This window comes from Patiria miniata, unplaced genomic scaffold (assembly GCF_015706575.1).
Source record: "Patiria miniata isolate m_02_andy unplaced genomic scaffold, ASM1570657v1 HiC_scaffold_23, whole genome shotgun sequence".
Taxonomy (NCBI): Eukaryota; Metazoa; Echinodermata; class Asteroidea; order Valvatida; family Asterinidae; genus Patiria; species Patiria miniata.
In genome coordinates this window covers 6,455,136-6,468,271 of record NW_024037062.1, presented here as the reverse complement: position 1 = coordinate 6,468,271, position 13,136 = coordinate 6,455,136, and the positions used below count along the sequence as shown (strand labels likewise).

The following is a 13,136-nucleotide window of genomic DNA, read 5'->3' as shown; positions in this document are numbered from 1 at the left end:
TGTCATTCGTTTTAATGTTGCTGTCATTACATTTCGTTTCTATTGACTTAAACGTTACGATTAGAAAATGTGTCCTTTGTGCGCAGTACTACAATTGACCTATCGCGGTAGAATCACGTCAATGCAGTTTGTAAAATATTGTCCAATCACATGATATACAAATGGACATGGAACGCGCAAATTAAGAAGTGAGATTGGCGATGTTCGGGGACGAAATTAAAGTAAAGATATAGGGAATTTGTGTGATACAAGTGTTAAAATAACCCGGAAAAACCTATATATTTGTATCTCATAAAATCACACAGTAACGTCACAGTGACATTACTTTTTTTTCGTGTTCGGCAGAGTATGTTCCTAAGGTAAAAAAAAAACCTGCCTATAGGGCGTCCCTTTTTATTCATGCGGTTCTCATTTCCGACCTACTGGCTTCCAACCCAAGAAAAAAATTATTATTTCCACCCATTAAGCCTATGCGCAACCCCGTTCAAAAAAGGGGGAAAGAATAGTAAATACAGAGAATGGCTCCTGTGATCATTTGAAGGCTGTTAAAAAAGATTAGTTGATACACCAAATACGGCATACAACAACCTGTGGAATCCCAAAGGATGAGCAGATGCATTATGTTGACTCTCATCACATAATATGTCTAATCAGGTTAAACTGCATTTTTCTTTCCTTTTTAAAAAGGGACACCCTTTTCAGAATGGCGATAATTCATTGTCAAATCAACACACCTATTGTCAATCTCACATTCTTCTTCCTGAAAACATACGTTCATTTTTTATGGAGAAAACTGCACATTATAAATATATATGCTTCTGCTTAACTGTTTAGTTTTGCATCTTTGGTTAGGAATGTTAGGCAAACAAAAACATCTTAAGTGAAACTGAATTAACACTCAAGTAGATTTTCAGCATGTACAGGGCAAAAGGGTCCCACTGTTATTTGAATGGAATCATTATTACACAGACATTATTTTCTGTTTTTTTATTTGAAAATCACGGGGTATGTGGACGTGAAAAAGTAGAGCTATTTTGGGAAAAAAAAGGGGCATTAGAATCATTGGTTAGAAAAGTTTGACAAAAAGCGACCACTATTTTAAATATTTTTTTTTTGGGGGGGGGGCGGTGGGGTGGGGGAGGGGAATTGTGAGATTGATCCCCTAAGGTGTATTGATTTGATGGTTGCTACAGCTCTAGACTGATTTAGGTACCAAGAAAGGACATTGGGTCCTGCTTTCTTGTTTGGTTTCTGACAAAGTCCTTCACATTCTTCCATGACCTGTGTGAGAATGTGCCAGTCTCAGCTTGGAACAGTTTGATGATAGCAGCTTTGCCGGGAACTGTACGGCCACGGAGGTATCCACCTAGATGCCTTGCAACAGCTTTCTTTTCTTTACTACTCCAAGCTCTCTTAATTGTAGGTTGTTTGCCTGCACGATAAACCAAAAGACATACACCTATGTAGTTTTTTTGTGGGGTGGTGGATGGGAGAGGGAAAACGCTAGCCAGTCATCCGAATCACTGCAATATCTTTCAACCAGTTCGCAACATGTTTTAATTAATTTACCGAACACAGGTGCAATATTATTTTCCACTAACATCGACCCAGTGGCTCCAACCCCAGCCAAATGTGGACATCACGCACAAATGCCAGCTGCGAGCTGGTCGCTGACAGATTATTCTGGTCTTGCTCAGAGTTGTCTGTTGTGTGTTTATAATCAGTCATCGGTTTTGAATTTTGGAGAGAAAAAACTTGCGTGTACCATATCATAACCCCTTACCCCCCCCCCCCCCCAAACCAAATATCAAAACAAAACATACAATGAACTTCCTCCAGTAGAGGTTCATGTACCGTAAACAATTGCGACACCAACTTGTATTTTCAGTCCTTTATGAGCCACATTCACCATGTGGTCTTTGTTAAAACTGCAGCACAGATTAACAAGTGGATTAGCGTTTAGAGGGTATTAAATATTGATTCAGTTCTTCTAGATTTGGCAAGATTCCCAATTAAAAACGTGATTTCAAAAATTACTTGGTTTGTAATAAAAACTTAAAAAATAATTCTTTTTCACTCGACCGTACTACCCACAAATGTGTGAGCCGTTTTCACAGTATAGGTTCCAACACATCTTGCAAATCTGTCCCATTGAAATGTACACCTTTTTGTTTGTATTGACAAAATATACTTGTGATAACTGCATATTGGCCGTGTCTGATAGCACTGATGCGTACCTTTCCCGTGTCTGTCCCCATTAGCTGGTGGTTTGACCTGATTGACCTCTGCCTCGGCATCAGACTCAGCATCAGACCCAGACTCAGCATCAGACCCAGACTCAGCATCAGACTCAGCATCTGTATTGTAGTCTGAGAGAATGATATAAAACACGTCTCTTTTATTTCACTTGATATTGTCAACGTGATGAGGTTAAAAAAAAAAATTGAAAATGTTTTGTAAATCACACTTCCCAAAAATGGGCATTGATACATGGATATTATTTTGAATGTTGACAATAGCAATTTTCTTTGTGTACCTTCATCTGGATTGAGCTCAACCTCTTGTAGACTTTTTCCGGCGAGACCCCTGATGTCCCCTTTCTCCATTTTCAGAAGAACCTTGGATACTTTTGCAACTTGAATGGTAGATTGAGGGAGACGATAGTACTGTCGGTGAGTCCTGATATCGTGTCCAAGAAAATTAGCCAGGACATCCAGTTCGTTTTCTTTCAAGTTCATGATCTGCGAGACTGTTGCGATATGTTTCCTTAACCTGGTCGCTCGTAGATTTGCAGGTTGTTTGGCTCCGCACTTATTGGCATGCTCACGAACAGTATCTGTCCCTCTAATGTGGCCTTCTCCATATCTAGCTGAGAAGAGATAGTCGTTGCCATCATTAATTGCAGCTGCAGCTCTCTTACTTAGGAGAAGATCCAAGGCATGCTTCATGTCAGAGGTGAGAAGTACAACGACAGTCCTGGACCTCTTTCCTATCAACTCTACCCTCCAAAGCACTCTGCACAGGGCTTTCTCCCAGGCTGTCAGGGCACCTTCAATGATTGTGTCTTCTCCATTCATGCACTTACTGTAGTCTTGAATTGTCATTCTTGAGACTTCCCCGGGTCTCTTTCGGTTGAAGAGAATGATTTGGGAGAGAAGAATTTCTGCCAGCCTTGACCATGCTGTTTGGACTTCTCTTGAGCCATCTGCACTTTGCAACACCTGTTCCCTGACTCTAACCTCATCCTTCAGATATTGCGATAGCTTCACCACATCTTCAGTCAACGGTAACAGCTTTGGATTGTTTCGCTGCGCCTCATTCAAACTACGTAATGCATGATGGCTGACTTTTTCTTCCCATTGTGTGGAGTAAAGTGATAGGAATCCTTTACAACGCTTCTCAGTCGACTCATCCCCAGACATAAGAGCCTCACCACGCAGAATTTCTGCACAAGTCTTCATGCTGTGTCCAATCTTCAGTGCAAGACTGGGTGTGCTGTACAGATGAGTTTCGTCATTGAAGCCAGCTGCAACTCGTGTTGCACGAGTCACTGCAACAAATTTTGTAGGACATATCAGTGTAGACAATCCAACATTTGTTTGGCCCGTCAAGAATCGAAATTCCAACACCATTCGTGCAATCTCCCTTAATCTTTGCCTGATGTATCCAGCCTGGTCTTTGCTGTGGCCATGCTTCATTACCAACTTGTCAGCAAACCTTTTGATAAGCTCATCAGACTTGACCAAGCGGGAAATGTTGTCGGCATTCATACTTGACAAGATTTCATTAGTCCTAGCACTAACCCCGGGTGTTGATGGCAAAAGCATTCTCCCTGGCTTGCAGAACATAGTTCTTCTCTTTTTTACACAAGGCTCACCAGAGCAATCAACATCAGGTTTTTGGCTGCATCTGTGCTTCCATAAATCTGACTTGGCATAGTAGCCGTAACAGTCCTGACAAGGAAGATAATCATTATGGTCCGTGTCATATCCAGGACGATACACAACAATAAGAGTGCCTTTCCCCTTTTTCAAAACAGTTGAGTTATGAAGAAAATTGCCGTAGTTTCTCATCAGTGTGAGTTGTTTCTTCTTTTCCTTCACATCTGTTGTGGCCAGCCAAGTTTTAACTTGGGTTTCATCTTTATGCATCGGTGTAGTCAAATGGCGTGGTAGTTTCTTCTGTTGCTGAAGACAAAATGGGCAGTACTGTGGTTTGTCCCAGTGGCGCTTCCCTTCAGAGTTTGAAGTTGTCATGACTTCAATTTCACTTGTGCTGGAGACAGTCTCATCAGAAGAAACTGGATGATTGGAAGACTCCCTTGATGGAATCGGTATTACCGGGCTTGGTGACCTCAAAGATGTTTCATCTGATGATTCTGGAACAATGTCTTCATCTGACGAATTTGAATCTGGAATGAAATCTGGGTCGTTTTCATCTGAGGAATATTCATCAGGTGAGTCAAGATTATCCTCTACAGGATATGATGGAGCATGCCTCTGAACAATTATGTGTGATTTCTGTGACTCATCAAGAGAGGACTTCAAAGGTGTTTGGTCTGCTGCCTGGACATCTTTCTCGAGACAATGAGGGCCATGAACTATGTGTGATTGCTGTGGCTCACCAACAGAGGAATTGGAATGCATTTGGTCTGCTGACTGGACATCTTTCTCAAGACATAGAGGGTCACCAACTATGTGTGATTGCTGTGGCTCATCAAGAGAGGAATTGGAAAGCATTTGGTCTGCTGATGACTTGAAACCTTTCTCAAGACATTGAGGGCCACCCATGTTAACTATGTGTGATTGCTGTGGCTCATCAAGAGAGGAATTGGAAAGCATTTGGTCTGCTGACTGGACATCTCTCTCAAGACGATGACGACCCCCGACTATGTGTGATTTCTGTTGCTCATCAAGACAGGACTTCAACGGCGTTTGGTCTGCTGACTGGACACCTTGCTCAAGACAATGAGGACCAACAACTATGGGTGATTGCTGTGGCTCACCAACAGAGGAATTGGAAAGCATTTGGTCTGCTGACTGGACATCTTTCTCAAGACATAGAGGGTCACCAACTATGGGTGATTGCTGTGGCTCACCAACAGAGGAATTGGAAAGCATTTGGTCTGCTGACTGGACATCTTTCTCAAGACATAGAGGGTCACCAACTATGTGTGATTGCTGTGGCTCATCAAGAGAGGAATTGGAAAGCATTTGGTCTGCTGATGACTTGAAACCTTTCTCAAGACATTGAGGGCCACCCATGTTAACTATGTGTGATTGCTGTGGCTCATCAAGAGAGGAATTGGAAAGCATTTGGTCTGCTGACTGGACATCTCTCTCAAGACGATGACGACCCCCGACTATGTGTGATTTCTGTTGCTCATCAAGACAGGACTTCAACGGCGTTTGGTCTGCTGACTGGACATCTTTCTCAAGACATTGAGGGCCAACAACTATGTGTGATTGCTGTAGCTCACCAAGGGAGGAATTGGAAGGCATTTGGTCTGCTGACTGGACATCTTGCTCAAGACAATGAGGACCAACAACTATGTGTGATTGCTGTGGCTCACCAACAGAGGAATCGGAATGTATTTGGTCTGCTGACTGGACATCTTTCTCAAGATATAGAGGGTCACCAACTATGTGTGATTGCTGTGGCTCACCAAGAGAGGAATTGGAAGGCATTTGGTCTGCTGATGACTTGAAACCTTTCTCCAGACATTGAGGGCCACCAACGTTAACTATGTGTGATTGCTGTGGCTCATCAAGAGAGGAATTGGAAAGCATTTGGTCTGCTGACTGGCCACCTCTCTCAAGACGATGACGACACCCGACTATGTGTGATTTCTGTTGCTCATCAAGACAGGACTTCAACGGCGTTTGGTCTGCTGACTGGACATCTTTCTCAAGACATTGAGGGCCAACAACTAGGTGTGATTGCTGTAGCTCACCAAGAGAGGAATTGGAAGGAATTTGGTCTGTTGACTGGACATCTTGCTCAAGACAATGAGGACCAACAACTATGTGTGATTGCTGTGGCTCACCAACAGAGGAATTGGAAGGCATTTGGTCTGCTGACTGGACATCTTGCTCAAGACAATGAGGACCAACAACTATGTGTGATTGCTGTAGCTCACCAAGGGAGGAATTGGAATGCATTTGGTCTGCTGACTGGACATCTTTCTCAAGACATTGAGGGTCACTGACTATCTGTGATTGCTGTGGCTCATCAAGAGAGGAATTGGAAAGCATTTGGTCTGCTGACTGGATATCTATCTCAAGACGATGACGACCCCTAACTGTGTGTGATTTCTGTGGCTCATCAAGAGAGGACTTCAAAGGAGTTTGGTCTGCTAACTGGACATCTTTCTCAAGATATTGAGGGCCACCAACTATGTGTGTTTGCTGTGGCTCACCAAGAGAGGAATTGGAAGGCATATGGTCTGCTGACTGGACATCTTGCTCAAGAGAATGAGGGCCACCAACTATGTGTGATTGCTGTGGCTGACCTAGAGAGGAATTGGAAGGCATATTGTCTGCTGACTGGACATCTTGCTCTAGACAATGAGGACCAACAACTATGTGTGATTGCTGTGGCTCATCAAGAGACTTGGAAGGCATTTGGTCTGCTGCCTGGACATCTTTCTTAAGACAATGTGGACCACCACAAACTATGTGTGATTGGTGTGGCTCAGCTCTAGACAACTTGGAAGGCATTTGTGCTGCATGACCAGCACTGATGCGTGATTGCTGTGGCTCATCATGAAACGATGGTGAATACAACTGGCATGGACAGTCATTGTCGCTGTGATCTTGCTTCCATTTGGTCTAAAATTAGATACAAAGAACAAGTTATTATTAACGCCCCTACCCTCAAAAAAGTAAATCAGTAAATAAGCAAATAGAGCAAACGAGCAAACAGACGATGGAAGTGTTATAAGCATTTTTGACATAAATTTAAGTATTTTTAAATTGACAGAAAAGACATTGACTTTCTCAATTGTTTTGTTTGCTTTCAGTCCAACATGATTTTGTTTCAACCACTAACTTGCCACTAGTGATTACAATTGTTTGATTTTGTTACACAATATACATGCAGCAATTTCAGCTGATTTTTTATAAATTAATGTTTTATTTCTTTTTTCCCATTTACTTTCATTATTGAAAAGACATTTTTTACCAACTCTACTAATGGCCAATTTGTTGCAGTCACAGTCGGGTTATTGGAAACTCAAGATTAGTTTTTGTCCAATACAATTTTCAAGAACATTTTGCAAGGTATGAAATAAAGCCATATGAGGACCATACAATTTTTTATTTATGGTCCTTGAAATGAAAAAAAAATCCATGTCATTCTCAAGATTTTTCCAGGCCACAGGGGCCCTGGGTATACATGGTTGCTTTATATACATGTATAGCTCTTTTTCTTACCTGTCGCCAGGGTAGATTGTCTATGCCATAATTGTATCGCAGCTCTGAGCCAACTTCCAAATCGAACAAGGCAAACAGACACAGGTGTGGTTCATCACAGCTTTTGAAAACTAGTTTCTTCATCACACAGTTGGGTGTGTCTTTCGCATCGTTGATCCACCGTGCCATACATGAATTGGGACTCATTGCATCAATGCTGTAAAAAACAGTAGTGCAAATCATGATGTTCATAACAGTGTTTTAGCCAGGATTTGAGAAAGTGGGAGTGTAAAATTTAAAAGTGGGAGTGCAACGTTGGAGTCCAGATTTTTGTGCACAACACGAAGTCTCACTGCCGCGATCCAGGGCCGCATGAAAAGCCTTAAAGAACATGGATACTATCATGGCTAATTAATTTGCTTTCTAATGGTAGCTGATGCATTCCCAATACCCGTTTTCCAAGTACATGTAGAAGTCAGCTTAGTAGTTTTGATTTTTTTTCTCTTTTTTTTAAACAGAAAATAAAACGTTTGACCAAAAATACAGGATGTGCAGTTGTCCGTTATTTAAGTGATTGCCAATAGTGATTACACATGTACCGGTAGCTGTAACAAATACGGTGGTCTTTACAAGTAACTGGATTTTTCCTTAAAATTCAAATGAGATTGATTATTTTTGAACTGGAAAAGTATGGACTAAAACTAAGTTTCAAATTAAGAAGCAAGGCCAAGGGAAATTTGCTTCCTTTTACATGCCTTTTTAAAAATAGGGTCAGTACATCTAAAAAAAAATTTATCGTCATTTTGTGTGATGATTGTATGGTGGAACAGGAGCAAAGAATCATACATGTATGTGTTTTACTTTGGGTCTGGGTTAGTTCCATTAGCACCAGAAAGTTTTTCGAGAATGAACATCAAAAGAGCTTAAAATATAATTGCTCAATGTAAAATATATAAGGTAAAAGTTTTTGTTTTAATTATTAATGGAGCATTCAAGTCATCCGCACCATAGTCAATGTACATTAAATACGCAAATAAAACCACTGGAACATAACACATTCTAACATAATAGGATATGTGAAATATTTGAATATGTATTAGCGGTACACGTACACGAACTGTGAAATAGAGGACATGTACAGCAGGCATACAGTATTTAAAATGCTAGAATGTGTCTTGTACATGCAATGCAATAGAGGACAAGTACAGCAGGCCCAATTATTAACAATTTTAGTATTTAAAATGTTTTGGAATGTGTCTTGTACATGGACTATGCAATAGAGGACATGTACAGCAGGCCCCATTTATTAACAATTTTAGTATTTAAAATGTTTTGGAATGTGTCTTGTACATGGACTATGCAATAGAGGACATGTACAGCAGGCCCCATTTATTAACAATGTTAGTATTTAAAATGCTTTGGAATGTGTCTTGTACATGGACTATGCAATAGAGGACATGTACAGCAGGCCCCATTTATTAACAATTTTAGTATTTAAAATGTTTTGGAATGTGTCTTGTACATGGACTATGCAATAGAGGACATATACAGCAGGCCCAATTAATAACAATTTTAGTATTTAAAATGTTTTGGAATGTGTCTTGTACATGGACTATGCAATAGAGGACATGTACAGCAGGCCCCATTAATTAACAATTTTAGTATTTAAAATGTTTTGGAATGTGTCTTGTACATGGACTATGCAATAGAGGACATGTACAGCAGGCCCCATTAATAACAATTTTAGTATTTGGGCAATTCCATGCCACAGTTGACATGACCCTCAACATTTTAAATGGAACTTATTCGAATTGTTTCACTTTTGCAGGTGAGGGGGATACCTAAACCTTATGAATATGCACTAATATTGCCTAGATTTGTTGGTTTTCATTTTTTTTTCAACGTTTGAATATGTATCCATGGTAACTTGTTAAATTTTCCAAATTTTTTTTAAAAATTTTAACATTTAATAGCTTACCAAAGATGAAAACATCTTGGAATTTATTATATAAGGGAACCTTCTCCAAAACATTAGGACAAAAATGTGATTTGTATTTGCATTAGTACACTATGAATAATCATATTTAAGGTTTTATTTCCGTGGCAACGTGTAACGTCCGTAACGTTTTGAACATATTTTACCTCTACAGTCATATCTAATGAAGTGATTTTTTCCAAACCACAAATTTAAAGCTTAGTTTCTGAAGGGTTACCTTGTGCAGTGTGAAACTTGAAATTCCAATAATTAGATCTAGGCTAAGGCCGAAAAAAATAGTTCTGCTTCCGATTACATACATGTACATTTCAAAAATAGAGTCGGTTGGTCGGGGGTTTTTTTTGGGGGGGGGGGGGCAATTTTTTTATGCAGATTGAATTGGGTATTCAATTATATATGCGAAGCCTTACATTACTGGACCAAACCCAGTCTAATGTGGCTTTCTTAGATGTAGGTAGCTTTCCAGCACTTAACTGGCTCGTCACTCGTCACTCAATTCTGATGGGAGGCAGGCTGGCTCTAGACAACAGACGCACATACACTGGGGATAGCCTGACTGTTTATCAAGGACAAACCACTGCACTCCCACCTGTTTTATTAGTATGTGCGAACATATTTATGGTCGTCAACTGATTAAATAGTCATTATCTTAGTAGGGGGCTCATGAATACGAACCCAGGAATCCCGGGTTCGTGAAAGCCACATTGGACTGGGCTTGGTCCAGTAATGACTATTTCCATTGCACTACGAAAGCTATAATACACAAAAAGTGGCCACAAAAAGTGAATAAAACCTACCTTAATTATTATCAATATATTTACTCTGATAATTCTTAAAAAATAATGGAAAATTCAGGACATTCGCATCATATGCAGAACGCTAGTCAAGACGGGAAGCTGGCCAAAACTCCGAAGTGTGTGATGCACTGTGCATTTGTGGCCCGCGGCCGACAGACCTCGTTTTAGGGTCGAAAATTTCGGGAAACACGCTGCATGTATCACTCCAAATACGAGTAACGAGTGCGATCTCAAAATGAACTCTTGAACACGGAAAATACATACACAGACAAGATAGATCAATTCTGTGAATTAACCTGCAAAAATGTTGAACTTTCTCCATTGGTGTTTTCTTGGCATTTTTACGATCGAATCCGACCAGTTCCGAATCCGACGAATCCCATAGCCATGACAGACTGGTTACCGCACTTTCATCATGTCTTCTAAATTGGCCCCTGTACAGCGCGGCGGGAACCAGTCGCATAGCTGCCAACATTTCAAAATCCCAATTACATGTAGTAATCAACCCGCGCGGTCATTTTCAACTTCTCGTTTTATCGAAGGCTTTACCAACATCGAGAACAGGACATGTACACATACATGTGCTTACCCTTCTTGTTGTGAATAATAATGTACTGTAGGCCGAAAGATAATTTAAAAAAAAAAATAATTTTGTTTTAATGTCTGTATTTGTTTGTTGAAGTCAAATAAATAATAACATCAATAACATGTGCGCATATTTTTTTGGAGATGCATGCTTTCGATGTTGAGTCACGAGTTCGTATATGTTTTTACACACAATGATCTATGGCCACTGTATGCAATAGAAATATCCCGCCAACATACCTTGCAAACGCATGCTGATTTATCTTTTCTGTCCGTTGTGACAAACTCAAATTCTATTACCAATTATTCCAACCATACTCATTAAAATCTCGCACTGATGGGTCTCATCCCGGCAATAAGCGACTAAATGTGCTCACGATCGTCACTGAAAAGTACTCACACGTATACAGTACACTCAACCACACATCCACCATGTCCACGAGATGCACACAGATGACACACCATTGAAAAATATTTTTAGTCTGGTCCTCAAGTACTCCACTGCGCACACTGTATTGATGTCTATCAGGTGCTTGACTGCATTCTTATTAGACTTGTCACCAGTCCATCCATTATCGTGACATTTCGCCAGAAGTTTTCAGTCAAAAACGATACTTTACATTTTTTTTTTTTCGTTAGGTAGAAAATGGGAAATTCGTAATGTTTTAGTGGCAAATCGTATTTTCGTAATTTAACAAACAATTCGTAATATAATTACGAAAAAATCGTACTAGTTGGCAGCTATGCAGTCGTCACTGCATTGATCAAGGTTTACGCACATGATAATAGTCACCGTGACATCGAATTGCGAGGTATGACAGATCGCAAAGCGAATTTGGTTTCTTTTGAAAAAAAATAGCGAATGTAAGTAAGAAAACACATAAATACAGGCATTTTTTGAAGCAAATGGGTTGTTGAGAGGTATTTTGTGAAGACAGAAAAGCTAGGCAACAAGCTTTTATTTTTATTTATTCAATCATTATTATTTTTAATTTTTTTTGAATTGCCAATAAAAATTTTTAGGGTCGCAGCCTAAAAATAGGGTCGGTCGGGTAACCGGAAGCAGAAGTATTATTTTTTTTGGCCTAACGAGGGTTACCGATGTTACAAAATTTTGTTACGGATGTTACGTTACGGACGTTACACATTAAATACTGCATACAAATGAACCTTTCAAGCACCCTCTACTATGCACCTTATTCACACCCCTCTTTTAAAATATGAAATGACCCTATGTGCAAGTAATCTAGGTCATTTGTAACAATGTTCTGCCTCCTGGCTTGAATGTTATAATTACATGTACATGTATAAGAGCCATATCTCAGGCATGCCACTTACATGTACATGTACATGTACATGTACATATATGTACAGCTGAAGTTTGAAACTGACAAGCACACATGCAAAGTTAGTGAATTTTGATTAATAGTTTTTTCAGAAGTTTTTATCTGAACTAAAGTGTCAATAGCTTTGTTTCGCCATTTCACTAAATTTTATAACATGATACAAACAACAGTTACTGTGTTTCTCAGCTTATAAAAACCCAAGTAACTCATAATTCTCAGATAAAAATTGCTTTTAAATCAGGAGTGATGCTATACAACCGCTTGGCTTTTCGACTCCTTCGTCAAGTACTCTTGGACATTCCTGTAATTGATGGTGTGCATACAGGGCTCACTGGGTCATTCCGTGCCAATTCAACGGGCCATGGCACCATATGTCACAGATTTTGTTCAAACTTGGTGGAAAGGTTCTGTTAGTTGTTCCATAGATGATATCGAAAGCAAAAATTCAAATTGCTTTCCGTTGTGGTGTTACGGTAGCACAAAGTTCAATGAACTTTGCAACAACAAAAAGGGGAAACTGACTGGCCCATAGAATAAATCACTGACTTTAAGGACCCATATCTTGAGATTGAAATTGATTTGGAAGCTGAATTTGAATACATGGGTACAACTACTGTAGTAGAGCATGAATATAGGAAAATAATGCCCATCATGCCTCACTCCTTAATTTTAGGGGGGGGTTGTCAAAAATGATCCGTCATGATGCGTCACATGTATTTTTCAAATTTTAAAGGCCCCTAATCTTGGACCTTTGCATTAACTTTTTTTTATTTCAATTTTAGTGTAATCTCTGACTACTAATATTGACATTTATGTGAAAGACAGAACAATTGTAGATGTTTTCCCTGATTTGGGTAAACCCCAAAATGGCCCCAGCCAGAAATCCGCCTTAAATTGGCCCAAAACACGGGGGGGGGGGGGGGGGGGGGGGGGGGGGGGGGGGGGGGGGGGGGGGGAGGGGGGAGGGGAATCCCCTTGTGGCTGAGGTGATATAATTTTC

General features: G+C 40.1%; 1 protein-coding gene across 1 annotated transcript; it reads right to left on the bottom strand.

The window, feature by feature from the left end:
• Nucleotides 1-367: 367 nt before the first annotated feature.
• Nucleotides 368-4,672, bottom strand: LOC119731266. Its single transcript, XM_038204399.1, has 3 exons — nt 2,537-4,672; nt 2,238-2,369; nt 368-1,432 (listed from the first exon to the last, which is right to left on the bottom strand). Exons 1-3 carry the CDS (start codon nt 4,644-4,646, stop codon nt 1,206-1,208), a joined length of 2,469 nt encoding a protein of 822 aa, XP_038060327.1. The 5' UTR covers nt 4,647-4,672; the 3' UTR covers nt 368-1,205.
• Nucleotides 4,673-13,136: the final 8,464 nt, after the last annotated feature.